We start from the raw sequence: 15,767 nt of genomic DNA on the forward strand, positions 1-15,767 counted from the left end.
TGGACGCGGGACCCGAACCGCGGGGATCGTGAGCCTGGCCATCATCAGGAAATAATATAGCCAAGCGGGAGCGCAGCACTCTAATAGGAAGTGCTTCACAGTGTGCACAGGCAGCCCTCTCGAGAGCTGACAGTGCGTGCTGCGCCCCTAAACAATACACACACACACAGCTGATGCGTGTCCCCACCTGTGGCATATATATTATCTTGGGCAGGGGTGCACACACTTAGTGTATTGTTCACTCGCCATAATACAGAGCTTTGCACAGACAAACAACACCAAATAAGACAGACAGTTTCACAGAGAGCGCTTGCTGAAGAGCTAAAGCTGATGTGTGTGTGTGTGTCAGCGTCACTTTTATGCATCCGGTTATGCCGTCACATGTTACATCACGACGCAACACCAATCAGGATTGGATTAGTTTCATTCTTACTTCAGAGGCGCACGCTAAGGGAGCGTCCCCAAAGTGTCGATTCTCGACGCAGTGTTGAGTTCCCTCGAAAGGGAACTGGACGTTTTTTTACGTTCAAAAAACATTCAGAAATAATGTTTTAATAACATTTTCAGAATGAGTGAATGGAATTTTCCTTTAACGTTTTCAATGTTTAAAAAACATTCCGAAATAACGTTTTAATAACATTTTCAGAATGAGTGAATGGAATTTTCCTTTAACGTTTTCAATGTTTAAAAAACATTCCGAAATAACGTTTTAATAACATTTTCAGAATGAGTGAATGGATTGTTTTCAATGTTTAAAAAACATTCCGAAATAACGTTTTCCTAACCTAATGGGAATGTTAGCAAAACGTTCTGACAACTTATTTTTGTTAGCTGGGTTCTTTGTGTATTTAAGCCCTGTGTTTTGTTCTGTTCATTGTCCATTCTCATCATGATGTTGGTTGTGTTTATTCTAAGTTTGTTACGGTTTAGAGTTTTGGAAAATAAATGAACTGCTGCGATTAAATCTTGTGTTTTATTCTACCCTGCTGCAACCATGCAGTGACACATACCTGATAGGTCTTGGAGAGGTCTGTTGGATTCCTTTTGTTCCAGTGGTCACTAACTTCTTCCTACCATATTTAGATATTTTGCTGTATTATCAGCACATTTTCAATGAATACCATATGAGCAGAAGCAACGTGAGTGAATACTTAGTCAAACAACATATGATACAAAGAGTGATTAATACAAAAAATTAATTTAATAGAAAAAACAATAAGCAAATTTACACTGATAGTAAAAAAGACATGTTATGTATTATGTTCTAGTGAGAAATGGCCATCAAACAGTACATCCTAGGGCATTGGAGAGCTTAAATTATAATTAAGATTACATTAATAGCTTCTTTGACTACTGGATTCAGCCTTTGTGTACAGCATTTGTATAGCATTAAAGAGTTTACAAGCTTGTCATGATTACAAGTTTTCAGTGTCTTGCATGGTACCTGGTCACTTGTCTCTTGAGACCCCCACGTCCCCAAGTGATAAAGTCTTATACTACATTAAATGACAGGCAATTTACAAGTTTCGGTAGGCTAACAATAGATGACTAAATAGTAATTAGGTGATCTAGGCCCTAGTGGTCCCTGTGGGCTAAGAGTCTTCAGCATTCACAAGGCCTCTGACAATCTGAGGCCTGGGTCATTGGCCCCACTGGCCTGTTATGTTATGCACAGCCCAAGATCTACAACAGCCACTGAAATAAATGAGGACTAGTCAACACTATCTCACGACCAATTCATACGAATTCGTACGAGAGGGTACGAGGTGGCTAATTCGTATGAATTATTTCGACCTCACTCGTACAAATTCATACGATTTGTCTCAAGCCCAATGAAGGGTAGGGTTAGGGGCGGATCAGGGTAGGTCATTCGTATGAATACATACGAGTTGGGCAACTCGTAAAATATGTACGATTTAGCAAAAATGAAATATGTATAATATGTATGAAATTGCCGTGAGATCGGGTTGACTCAGTAAATAGAAGTGTTTTATTACATCCTAGCAGACCTGATACTTCTGTTAACCCTTGTATTTCAATTGGGGCCATTTTAGACTGAAAAACATTAACAATTTTAGTGTGAGCTGACTTATCTTATTAGAACAAAAAAAAATTGTATAATTAAAACTGTTGGGATTTTTAAATAAATAATAGGCTTATTTCCTACATGTATTGTAGATCATGTAAAGATACATCACAATCAGTAAAGACAGAGTTAAGGTGGCCATATAATTATATATTATTTAGGAGCCTTTTTTATCAAATCACTGCGATTATGAGAATATGTGGTGGTACACATCAATATCAAAACAGTCACACTTATCCATAAATTAAAAACAAATTATGTATATCATTTTTAGAGTCCAGTTTTCGGACATTGATAAATATATGTTTCTTATTTTTTAAATGTTATAAACAAATTAAAACCTGACAATACATAATTGCAGTTAAATAAAACTGCTCTCTATTTTATTATACATTCATAACCAATTTCCATTATTTACAACTATAATAAAGCATTCCGTTTCAGAGACCTAGCAGGTCAAGCAAATAACCTTGGTGATTTTCCTCCAGCACTTGGCTTATATTTCCATTTTGCAATAAAATTCAAAGTTTGAGTCCAATATAAAAAAAGAATAACAGGCCACAAGAAAAAAAAAAGCATCTTAACAAATCAGTACCACAACACTGTCCCCATTTTAGCCCACACCTGTCCAAACTTATGTACAATTTCTTTTCATTTAAATAACTATTTGTATTGTCCTTTGATACAGTATAATTAGTCATTGTATGGTTTAGTTTTGAAACATGTGTTGTCCTGGATCATGTTGACAATCATCTTCTCATACATACGGTGTATGGATGACACGCTAATAATCCGACTGATCCTCTTTAGAATTTTTAGAAGGGGACGACGGGCGCCTTTCGAACGTAGTTTGCGAAGACTGTGAGATAAAGCCTTGGCCAGGTCCTGACCTCCATTCTGAATCTTCCACAAGTGGAGGAGCTGTATAATGTAACGTTGTGAGGGACAGGAGTGAACCAGAGCCCGTACATCCTCGTCGCTCACTTTCTCACCAGGTAAACAGTCCATTAAGAGCAACAGGTCTTCCAGAGTGAGGTTTTTTACACTGGCACAGCGAGATACCTTCCTCTCGCAGTGGTTTACATCTAGAAGAAAGTGGTTGGATTATTTTAGTACTATGAACCTAAAGTACCTTCCACTGAAGTTCAAAAAATACATCAGAGAGGTATGTAACTGATATAATGCTGGTAGATGAAGTCAAAACTTGAACAAATTGTTCACCTTGCATTAGAAAAATTATGTGATACTACATTTCAACAAAGCTTTGCAACTGGACAAACTACATAAAGTTCTCATCTACATACATCAAAAGACTCTAGTATAAATGTATCAAGCCTTTTTGTTAAAGTACTTGAACTTGACTAATACTTCTCTTTCTTATAAATTTTCTTTAAAAAAATATAATTCTATTAAACTAGGCCTATGTATTATTTTCTATACATCTGTACATAAAATCCATAAAAAAAAATCCAAAAGCAAATGTATGTCAAAAAAGGTGCAATAAAAGCTCTTCATCTAGACAAAAATCCAATATTTTAATGTAGAATCCTTTTTGTTTAGGTAACAAAACAATTATTATTGTAACATTACATTAGACAATATACATTTTAATACGTTTTTTTAACCTAAATACAGGTCCTTCTCAAAAAATTAGCATATTGTGATAAAGTTCATTATTTTCCATAATGTAATGATAAAAATTAAACTTTCATATATTTTAGATTCATTGCACACCAACTGAAATATTTCAGGTCTTTTATTGTTTTAATACTGATGATTTTGGCATACAGCTCATGAAAACCCAAAATTCCTATCTCAAAAAATTAGCGTATCATGAAAAGCTTCATGCTTCCATCTGCTGAAAAGCTTTACGGAGATGAAGATTTCATTTTCAGCACGACCTGGCACCTGCTCACAGTGCCAAAACCACTGGTAAATGGTTTACTGACCATGGTATTACTGTGCGCAATTGGCCTGCCAACTCTCCTGACCTGAACCCCATAGAGAATCTGTGGGATATTGTGAAGAGAAAGTTGAGAGACGCAAGACCCAACACTCTGGATGAGCTTAAGGCCGCTATCGAAGCATCCTGGGCCTCCATAACACCTCAACAGTGCCACAGGCTGATTGCCTCCATGCCACGCCGCATTGAAGCAGTCATTTTTGTATTAAAAACACTTCTTTTATTGGTCGGATGAAAAATACAGCTGCGGCTGCCAAACAAAAACCGTAAAAATAAAGTAAAATATCGTAATTTAAATGAAATGCAAAAAACTTTTACAGAAATTTTCCTTAATTTTTTTTACAGAAAAACACAGTTATTTTACAACTATTTCCTGAATTATTACGATCAAATACCTTCATTGTAAAAAAATCCCATAAAAAAACAATCAAATGACTGTCAGCAACGGCTGCCATACAAAAACCATAAAATTAATGTAAAATATCCTAATTTAAACAAGTGCAAAATACTTTTACAGAAATCTTCATTAATCTTTTTTAACAGAAACACACAGTTAAAACACACAGTTAAAACAGTTATTTCACATTTATTTTCTGATTTATTTACTGAAAAACATGCAGTTAATTACATGCATGATTTGCTTTGACTATATACGTCACTACATCAGCAACTACACAGTTACTGTCACTTAAATAAAGAAACATGCAGCATTTCAACAGTGTTTATTTGCTCATCCTGGACTGAAGCTCAGGCTCTACTCTTCAACACAATGGTGACACACGAAACACACCATACAGAAACACTTTAAACCCCAACAGAACATTAAACACTACCAGATCTCTCAGGATTGCAGCATCTTCACTTATTACAATCCAGACTTTATTTCTTTCATACTAACATTATTATTGAGAATTAACAGAGGTTTAGAAGTTGAAGCTTTATTGAAAAGAATAAAGTTTGATGTCACCATGATGGAGATCAGTATTTGCTTTAGTTGGTCTCTTGAACTTTTAGTGTTGAACTTTAATGTTTCTCTGGCTGCATTAACTGTGTGTCTCTGATGCATATTTGTTATGGTAAGAGTCTAAGAGAAACTCAGGTCAGTTAATGTTGGTCGCTTAGTAGTGAGTATAGTCATGTAGAGTCCGGCTCCATTGATACCATCTGAAGTATAATATCTGATTATGTCATTAAATATTAGTTATTCATTTTGCATGACAAGGCTTCTATAAAACATTCTCCAGTGCTGTGATAATAAGATTTTATGAAGTCATTATACAGAAAATATTTGAAAGGATCATATAGACTCACTCAGACATCAAGAATCAGCGTATGAATCACAACAATGGTGACAATGAAAAAAAAACTTTTTTGGTTGTCACCATTGTTGAGATTCATATGTTGATTCTTGATGTCTCTATACAACTAAAAATCGACAAAACTATTTTTTGTAGTATATATATATATTTTTAAATGCAGGTTGTTATAATACTGATACCACAATATTCAAAGGTCATGTGAAAAATTATGACATTAATTAAAAACTTTGTACAAAGCTAAATTCCACCTAAATACTCTGTAATCTAAGCTATCACATACAGAGATTTGACTGTCATATCGGTGAATCAGATCATCATATGATGACTATAACATCATCAATTAATGATCGAGATCATCTGATATTTTCTCCAGCATTTATGACGAACGTGTATCAAATACACAGTTAAAGCAACCAGAGAAAAGCATAAGTTAAATCTCAAGGGTCATGAACCCAACTAAAGCAGACACTGATCCCAATCATGGTGACATCAAATTAATTTTAAAGTTTTTTACACTTTATTTAAATTAGCATATTTTACCTTAATTTTATGGTTTTTGTTTGGCAGCCGTAGCTGCCGGTCATTTGACCCTTTTTTTACGATTTTTTTACAATGAAGGTATTTGATCATAATAATGCAGGAAATACCTGAAAAATAACAGTGTTTTAACGGTTTATTTAAATTAGCATATTTTACTTTAATTTTATGGTTTTTGTTTGGCAGCGGTAGCTGCCAGTCATTTGACCATTTTTTTACGATTTTTTTTTTACAATGAAGGTATATGATCGTGATTATTCAGGAAATACCTGTAAAATAACAGTGTTTTCCAGTTTATTTAATTTAGGATGTTTTACAGTTTTTTGGGGAGCTGACAGTCATTTGACCATTTTATCATTTAACTGTTTTGTTTCTATTAAATTACAGATTATATTTGTAATTTTACATACATTTTTATGTAATTTAAGAAAACAGAAAATATACTGTATGAAAAATACAATCAATTTTCTGTATAAAAAATGTGAATTACTGTAATTTGTCATTAATGTCACAATACCTAAAATAACAGCTGAATTTTTATTTTACAGATATTATTTGTAATTTTACAGTGTTTTGAGTATAATTTAAAATTAAAGAAAATGATTGTCAAAAAATCACAGTTATTTTATATAAAATTAGGATTTTTAATGTTTTGAGATAGGAATTTTGGGTTTTCATGAGCTGTGCGCCAAAATCATCAGTATTAAAACAATAAAAGACTTGAAATATTTCAGTTGGTGTGCAATGAATCTAAAATATATGAAAGTTTAATTTTTATCATTACATTATGGAAAATAATGAACTTTATCACAATATGGTAATTTTTTGAGTAGGACCTGTATAACTAACCTAGACATTCCCCTTAACATTTTGTACATTTTTGTAGTTTTCCCTTATTATGTTAAAGTGTGAAATCATTCATTGTACTCAATAACTGGGAAATCTCCCTTTGTAATTAAAAGATCTAATATTTATAGTAAAAATCTGGTGTTTTTTCTTTTTTATTAAGAATCCAAAACTTTTCGGAAGACATTCTATTTTATATTCATGCTGATACCTCATTGCTAGGATTTGAACTCAAAACACGATTAGTGTTGATTAGTAGTTTGAAGGAGATTTACATTTACAGTAATTGTTTGACCTTTTATTGACTGAGTTTCATGGGTTTCACTTAAATCTCTTGAACTAGGATTACCTGGAAACCACATTACCACAACATAAGACAAAAAAAATAGGCTTTAGGATTGCTAATGCTTGTACTTTCCCACTTGTATCCATGCTAACAATGCAGGTGACCACTTATGGTCTAACATTGAAAGGCTCTAAATTTGTTATATTCAGTTCTGTTTTTTTTATCTCCAAGTGTCTGTTGAATCTATATAAGACAAACTGACCTTGGATGATGCTGAGGAGTTTATCTTGGTCCTTATTTTGTTCTCTCCAGAGACGGAGCAAATGTAATGCCTGCTGCTGAGGACTGCAGCTTTTCTTCAGCCTCTCAACACTCTTCCAGTCCACTTTGCGTCCTGGAAGGCTCTCAGAAAGACGCTCCACGGGGAAAGAGGCCAAAGGAGGTGATGCAAGGAACTGAAATATTGCTTCCTCACATAGAGTAATTTCTGGAAGGCCATGAAAGAGAGGTGTGGGAATGTTATGGACATGGAAGCCTGATAAGAGCACAAAAGAAATCACAAGGTTTCACAGAAACAAAATAAAAACAGATACCAGAGTCAATAAAGCATATCAGTATTGCAGCTACTCTGTAATCTTTTAGCCCATAGATTATCATGTTTTAATAAATAACATGTTCCCAAATGTTGAGAGCAGCTTTGACTATTCACATCTGTAAACCATACTCCACCCATGTCTTATGGCTCTAGGGTAATGTAGGTTCTCTTACGAGAGGTTCTCTCGTACTGCGTAATATCTCACGCTAGGGGAAAACCCCTTTTCCACAAGATATTGAAGCCAAAAAATTATCCTTAATTTTGAACTAATGTAAAACGCGTTGCGGCAGCTTGCAGACATAGGCAAGACGACTCGCGTGCCAATTGGCTGACCTGCAACAACAGCAGCAGCCTTTCGAGAGAGGCCCTACGTGACGCCATATCCAATGGGGGCACTTCGCATCTACTTCGTCACATCCCGCCGAAATGGGCGTGGCCTGGGCCTATAAATACAGCTCGATAGGCTGATACAAACAAATTTTTTATCTCTTCAGCGAAGCTCATGTATCGCTGGATCCGGAATGAAGAAGCCGCGCCGTCTGAGAAAAAGCTTTCTGCGGGACGAGCCTTTGCATCTGAAGTCGCTGGGCTTCATCTCGCCGCATTCAGTCGCCGTACCTGCTACGCTTTTCGGCGTATATATCCTTTTACTCTGCCGAGTGTGTGTTCGCCACCGCGGCTTACTCTCTCTCTCTTATCTAAAAGAGCAAGCGTCTTTTTAAAGATGCCTCATTCCTGTGGCTCGCGCCGAGCCGCACTCAGCAGGTAATGTAGGTTCTCTTACGAGAGGTTCTCTCGTACTGCGTAATATCTCACGCTAGGGGAAAACCCCTTTTCCACAAGATATTGAAGCCAAAAAATTATCCTTAATTTTGAACTAATGTAAAACGCGTTGCGGCAGCTTGCAGACATAGGCAAGACGACTCGCGTGCCAATTGGCTGACCTGCAACAACAGCAGCAGCCTTTCGAGAGAGGCCCTACGTGACGCCATATCCAATGGGGGCACTTCGCATCTACTTCGTCACATCCCGCCGAAATGGGCGTGGCCTGGGCCTATAAATACAGCTCGATAGGCTGATACAAACAAATTTTTTATCTCTTCAGCGAAGCTCATGTATCGCTGGATCCGGAATGAAGAAGCCGCGCCGTCTGAGAAAAAGCTTTCTGCGGGACGAGCCTTTGCATCTGAAGTCGCTGGGCTTCATCTCGCCGCATTCAGTCGCCGTACCTGCTACGCTTTTCGGCGTATATATCCTTTTACTCTGCCGAGTGTGTGTTCGCCACCGCGGCTTACTCTCTCTCTCTTATCTAAAAGAGCAAGCGTCTTTTTAAAGATGCCTCATTCCTGTGGCTCGCGCCGAGCCGCACTCAGCAACGGGAACCGCCAAGTCATCTGGGTTTCCTGCCTGGGTGAGGATCATAAAGCTCTTGCGTTCGCTGACGGCGGCTGGCATTTTTTCTCAGAGTCTGCACTTACACCCGCTATAGTGCCGCGCATATATAGCGCCGTACTCAACGGGTCCCCGAGCCTTCTCCAACCTGCGAAAGCTCGCCGGTCCGCCAGGCAGCTTCGCCAGCTTCACTCGAGTCACTCACCGACGGACAGCGGCCGCCGTCCGCCATTGCTGACAACATGATAGCTGTATCTGTGGAGGAGGACTCTATCCTGGCATCGAATCCGAGCTGATACATCTGCTCTCACAGGCCACGGCGAGCCTTGAGTGGAAGGCGCCCGCGCAGCCCGCTTTCGCTCTGCCGGACGCCGCCCTCCTCCGCGTGGGCCCCGGCCGAAGATTGAGGTAAGGCCCCAAAGTCTTCCTAGCCCTTCTAGGTAAGCAACGGTGTTTAAGTCTCGCAGACTCGCACCGAATATGTTCGCTCGTTCAGTTCCAGAAAATGCGACTGTTCAAGTGTATTCTGCAGTAAACAAGCCGGTGCCACGGCCCGCTTGCCTGCACACAAAAGCCGTTTTTACAGCGACCCAGATAAATCACATGAAGAATGTAATTTCTGGTATCCCGGCCACGGCCGATGGTGTTATGAGTGTAAAAAAAATGCACAGAAAAACTTTCGCTCATTCAGTTCGAGAAAATGCGACTGTTCCAGTGTATTCTGCAGTAAACAAGCTGGCACCACGGCCCGCTTGCCTGCACACAAAAGCCGTTTTTACGGTGACCCAGATAAATCACATGAAGAATGTAATTTCTGGTATCTCCAGAGTTATGAGTGTGATAAAAAAAGTAAAAAAAATGCACAGAAATTTTTTAGCTCGTTCAGTTCCAGAAAATGAGACTGTTCCAGTGTATTCTGCAGTAAACAAGCCGAAATCATCCCTACACACAAGCACAGCCCACTAAAGTATACCAGCCCACTAAAGTATACCAGGGCTCGCACAAATAAAATCGACTCATGTCAATTGTGCATTACATGTTGTGAATGTGCCCACAACTCAGTGCCCACAATCGCTACACAATGCATGTCCCACGGTCTCTGTAAAAACGAAACCAACACACATTCAGTCAGCACAGGCCGACGGTGTTTTCTGTGCAGTAAATGTGCCCGCTGTCCCGCGCCCAAGTTCTCTCCCAAGGGCTCGCACAAATAAAATCGACTCATGTCAATTGTGCATTACATGTTGTGAATGTGCCCACAACTCAGTGCCCACAATCGCTACACAATGCATGTCCCACGGTCTCTGTAAAAACGAAACCAACACACATTCAGTCAGCACAGGCCGACGGTGTTTTCTGTGCAGTAAATGTGCCCGCTGTCCCGCGCCCAAGTTCTCTCCCAAGGGCTCGCACAAATAAAATCGACTCATGTCAATTGTGCATTACATGTTGTGAATGTGCCCACAACTCAGTGCCCACAATCGCTACACAATGCATGTCCCACGGTCTCTGTAAAAACGAAACCAACACACATTCAGTCAGCACAGGCCGACGGTGTTTTCTGTGCAGTAAATGTGCCCGCTGTCCCGCGCCCAAGTTCTCTCACAGACATGTTGCACCCCTCAAGGTTTTGTCCCGCTCGCTCTCTCTACGCAAACTGCTATAGAGAAATTGAGCGCGGCCAGTGACTCATGTTGATTGTACATTACATGTAGTGAATGTGCCCACAACTCAGTGACCACAAACACTACACTATGCATGTCCTGTCTTTTCTGTAAAAACGAAACCAACACACATTCAGTCAGCTCAGGCAGTCCCGTGCCCACATTGTGGGAATGTGTCCCGTGCCCACATTCACAGACATGTTAAACCCCACAGGGTTCTCTCCGCTCATTTTCTCTTCACAAACTGCCATAGAGAAATCAAGCGCGGCCAGCTAAAAGCGCGAGTACCGCCTCAGGCGTGGGCCCCTGGCCTGTGTCGCCTCAAGGTCGATCAGAAATGCGTCTTAGCTCTGAAACCATGGAGAGCAATCGACTGGTATCAGTCGGGTGTGAACCAGGGAACTCCCTCGAGTGTAAAGGTGGTGTCCACGGCTGCTCCACCTCGGGATGGGGAGCACTGCTTGAGGGCAGACTGTTCTTTGGCCAGTGGTAGAACGAGAGAAGCTCCAACACATAAACTGTCTGGAAATGATGGCAGTGGACAACGCGCTGAGGCGTTTTTGTCCCCAGTTAAAGGGTCACCACATCTTGGTCCGTTCGGACAACATGTCAGTGGTGGCCTATATAAATCGCCAGGGTGGCATCAAGTCCCGAAACCTTTACAGGTTGACAGAACGCCTCCTGACCTGGGCTCAGCACAATCTGCTCTCACTAAGAGCAGCATATGTGCCTGGTCACCTGAATTTGGGACCAGACAGACTGTCCAGAAACAATATTCCAGCAGGAGAATGGTCTCTGCATCCGCAGACGGTCCTGCTGCTGTGGGAGACATTCGGCAGAGCACAGGTAGACCTATTTGCGTCCCAAGAAAACGCTCATTGTCCGAAGTTTTTCTCCAAGAGCAGAGATGCGCTGGCCCACGTCTGGCCCCACTGCGCGCTCTATGCTTTTCCCCCGTCTCGCTCCTGCCTCAGGTATTGGACTGAATCAGGGAAAACGGATGCTCAGTGCTGCTTGTGGCTCCGCTCTGGAAAAAACAGTCTTGGTTTCTCTCAGGCCAAGGGCTCGATTTGGCATCCTCGCCCGAAGCTGTGGTCCCTACATGCATGGGCATGCAACGGGTATCCGTTAACCTCTCGGAGGGAGTGTTAAACACGATCACACATGCTAGAGCAACCTCCACTAGACGACTCTACTCCTCAAAATGGTCTGTGTTTTCTGGTTGGTGCAAAGCCCAAGGCCTTTCACCCCCAGACTGTGGGGTTACGAAAGTTCTCTCCTTCCTTCAAGAGATACTGGATAAGGGCAGAACCCCATCCACGCTCAAGGTTTTTGTGGCGGCCATAGCTGCGTTTACTAAACCGGCCAGTCACGGGGGAAGAACGATCTGGTCATTCGCTTCCTTAGGGGAACTAAGAGGCTGAATTCTCCCAGACCCCCTTCAGTCCCCATGTGGGACCTTTCTACGGTTTTGGAAGCCATGAAAGGTGCCCCGTTCGAGCCAATCCATTTGTCAGACATGAAACATTTGTCATTCAAGACAGTGTTTCTTGTGGCTCTCGCTTCAGTGAAGCGCATAGGGGATTTACAAGCGCTCTCAGTGAGCGCGACGTGTATGGTATTTGGGCCAAATGACTTGAAAGTCATACTCAAACCAAGACACGGATACGTGCCTAAATCCCTCAACACACCGTTCAGGGCTCAGGTTATTTCCCTGTCTGCCCTTCCGGTTTACAACGAGGCGAAGGACGCAAGCTTCCTTTGCCCTGTCAGGGCATTAAGAGCTTATGTGTCCCGCTCATCTGTTTTCAGACAGACTCAGCAGCTCTTTGTTTTGTTCAACGGATATTCTAAGGGACTACCCGCATCATAACAGAGCCTATCCAGGTGGATAGTCGATGCCATAGCGCTGGAGCCTACACTTCCAAAGACCTGCAGTGTCTTTTAGGTGTCAGAGCGCACTCCACAAGTTGGGTGGCCTCGTTGTGGGCTTGGTCTAGCGGGATTACCTTGCAGGATACCTGTTCGTCGGCAGGCTGGGCCTCACCATCTACATTTATAAGGTTTTATAAACTAGAGGTTCCCGCCTTACTGGCTAAACTACTGTCGATCTAAAAATCAATACTGTCTACCCGGTTGCTCCGGCTCAGAATGCTGAAACCGCTTGAGCACTGCTCGCTGATCGATAAAACAACTCCATGGGCGTTGAGTAAGACCCATACTGTTACCCAGTTCAGGCCGAACATTTTCACCCTGACTGTGTGGAACACTGTTGATGTAGTTAGCTCCCGTAGGATGCTACTTATTGGGAATTACGCTTCTAGCCTCTCTTCCCAGACTCTCTGTGAGTCCCTGGTGATTATGCACTATACGAGCCCCGGGATCCCGCCCTTGGGACTTTGGTTTTGGATCCCAGCACGCACGGCGTTTTACACTGTGTTCCCCTAGCGTAAGATATTACGCAGTACGAGAGAACCTCTCGTAAGAGAACGTACTCGGTTACTAATGTAACCTCGGTTCTCTCTAGAAGAGGGAACGAGTACTGCATATCTTGCCGTGCCTGCAAAACGCTCTGGTTCGCTTCGGCGATGAAAAAACAGTTTGTATCAGGCTATCGAGCTGTATTTATAGGCCCAGGCCACGGCCATTTCGGCGGGACGTGACGAAGTAGACGCGAAGCGCCCCCATTGGATATGGCGTCACGTAGGGCCTCTCTCGATAGGCTGCTGCTGTTGCCGCAGGTCAACCAATAGGCACGCAAGCAGTCTTGCCTATGTCTGCATGCTGCCGCAACGCGTTTTACATTTATTTAAAATTAAGGATAATTTTTTGGCTTCAATATCTCGTGGAAAACAGTTTTTCCCCTAGCGTAAGATGTTACACAGTACTCGTTCCCTCTTCGTACTGTGATAGAACCGAGGTTATGTTAGTAACCGAGTATGTTAGTAATATTTAGGGGAATACCTTATTTAAAAGGTAGAGTTATCTAATGTAATATTACATACAAGTACAAGTTACAATAATTATTGTTTTGTTACGTAAACAAAAGATTGCAATTATGTATGTACAATTACATTTGTTTAAAGAGTCTACAAATAAAAACAAGATTTAAATACTGCGTAGACTGGATAAAAGAAACTACAGCAAATGTTGTGTTTTCAATGTGTCTCCAATCATGTTCTTGAAAAACACGGGGACAATCTTTTTAACTTAATATCCTTTTTTATAATTGAATAATAAAATGAATAATATCCTTCAGAATTTTAAGAATAGTCATAATTTTGACTGAGCTTCTCCAATGTATCTGACATCACCATCAGTTCCAATTCTGAGTCAAATTGATACAAATTAACCATAATAAGCAGACCACACAATATGCACATAGATATGGAGTAAAAGAGTAATTACTTATCTTAGATGTTGATTTCAGATGCTTTCTGAAAGCGTTCTGCAGACTGCTAACAGTAAATACTGCCAAGCATTTTAATGTTGAGCAGCAAGCTCATTGGCTCAAAAGCAACAAATCAGCTGCGCTATGTAGACAATGATGTGATTGCTAGCAGACTGATGCCCCGTTTACACGAAGGGAAGACGCAGATATTTCTCTGTGGTTTGGCCTCTCATTTACACGAAAACCCTGTTTTTATCACAGAAAACAATTATTTCTAAAAACTCCGGCCAAAGTGGAGATTTCTAATGACACCGGTTATGTGTTGCCGTGTCAACTGGGAGAACGTCTCGGTTACGTATGTAACCCTCGTTCCCTGAGTAGGGAACGGAGACGTTACGTCGGATGACCACGAATGGGGTTTCGCTTAGAAAGCCTATCAACTTCGAGTATTACAAAACGAGCCAATGGCAAAGAAATGCCATGGGTCTGCGGAATTTGCATGACGTAACTCCGCCCCACCTCGTGGGTATAAAAGGAGGACGCCAGCAACAGGCAGATATGTTTCTTCGCTGAGGAGCCAAGACTGAGCTCAGGCGATCCCCGCGGTACAGCGGAAAGTGGCAGGCAGACGTAACGTCTCCGTTCCCTACTCAGGGAACGAGGGTTACATACTTAACCGAGACGTTCCCTTTCGTTGTCACTCCGAGTTACGTCGGATGACGACGAATGGGGTTACCAGTCTAATCACGCCACCTTCTCAGCTGTCTTCCAGTGCCCTGCGTAAATCTGAGATCCCTGTCGTGAGACTGGCACGGACGAAGGACTCCTATTTAGCACAGGAATACCAAGGTACACTGGGGAGCATATCCCAAAGTTTAGGGGAAATATGCAATTACTGCCAACCCAGAGGGGGGGGACTTAGAGAATACACATATGACCCGAAGGAGACATATGGAGAACACTGGGGTGTCCAGCCGCAGGTGGAATATTTCAACCCCAGGGGTGGCAAGGTGGCTTGCCAAGGGAAAGACACACGCTCAGAGAGGCTTACAGTGGAAATACACATGTGGGGGTCGCTCAGAGGAGGGACCATGCACACGGGAGGCACCTAGCCGACGCACAGGCAATAGACACTGGCGCCAACGTCAGGAGTGCTGGAGGAACTCAGGGCTTTTTGGGGAAGCTCACCTGAGGAGAATATCGCACGTATCCAGTCCGTGGAGTGGAATGGCGAGCAAGCGAAGACACCTGAGCGGGTCCAGTACTAGCTGGTTGAAGCGAGTACATGAGAGGACACTGGCTCCACTCGGAGATTGTAGAATCTGGCGAATGTGTTAGGTGTCGCCCAGCCTGCAGCTCTGCAAATGTCTGTTAGCGAGGCGCCATGCGCTAGAGCCCAAGAGGATGCCACACTCCGGGTGGAGTGGGCGGTCACACCAAGGGGGCACGGTCGACCTTGCTGCTGGTATGCCAAGGCAATGGCGTCCACTATCCAGTGAGACAACCTTTGCTTGGAGAGAGCCTTTCCCTTCAGCTTCCCACCATAACAGACAAAGAGCTGGTCTGAGGTCCTGAAACACTGCGTCCTGTCTACATAGGCGCGGAGGGCGCGTACTGGACAGAGCAGTGCCAAGGCTGGGTCTGCCTCCTCCGGGGGCAGCGCTTGCAGGTTCACCACCTGGTCCCGG

At 42.1% G+C, this 15,767-nt stretch overlaps 1 protein-coding gene across 2 annotated transcripts in view; it reads right to left on the reverse strand.

The window, feature by feature from the left end:
• Positions 1–1,182: 1,182 nt before the first annotated feature.
• LOC143715403 (tumor necrosis factor receptor superfamily member 11B-like) overlaps positions 1,183–15,767 on the reverse strand; it is a 59,629-nt gene continuing 45,044 nt past the window's right edge. The window contains exons 4-5 of one of the 2 annotated variants that reach the window (XM_077207166.1): positions 7,300–7,572; positions 1,183–3,171 (exon numbers count right to left, since the gene is read on the reverse strand). In XM_077207166.1, the coding sequence (XP_077063281.1) occupies positions 2,780–3,171; positions 7,300–7,572 (665 nt within the window). In that variant the 3' untranslated portion in view covers positions 1,183–2,779. The remainder of the gene's footprint in view (positions 3,172–7,299; positions 7,573–15,767) is intronic. The other variant, XM_077207176.1, reaches the window with a different exon arrangement.

The sequence above is a fragment of the Siphateles boraxobius genome, unplaced genomic scaffold, assembly GCF_051911475.1.
Source record: "Siphateles boraxobius isolate OS27281-9 unplaced genomic scaffold, OSU_SipBor_1 12, whole genome shotgun sequence".
Classification (NCBI taxonomy): Eukaryota; Metazoa; Chordata; class Actinopteri; order Cypriniformes; family Leuciscidae; genus Siphateles; species Siphateles boraxobius.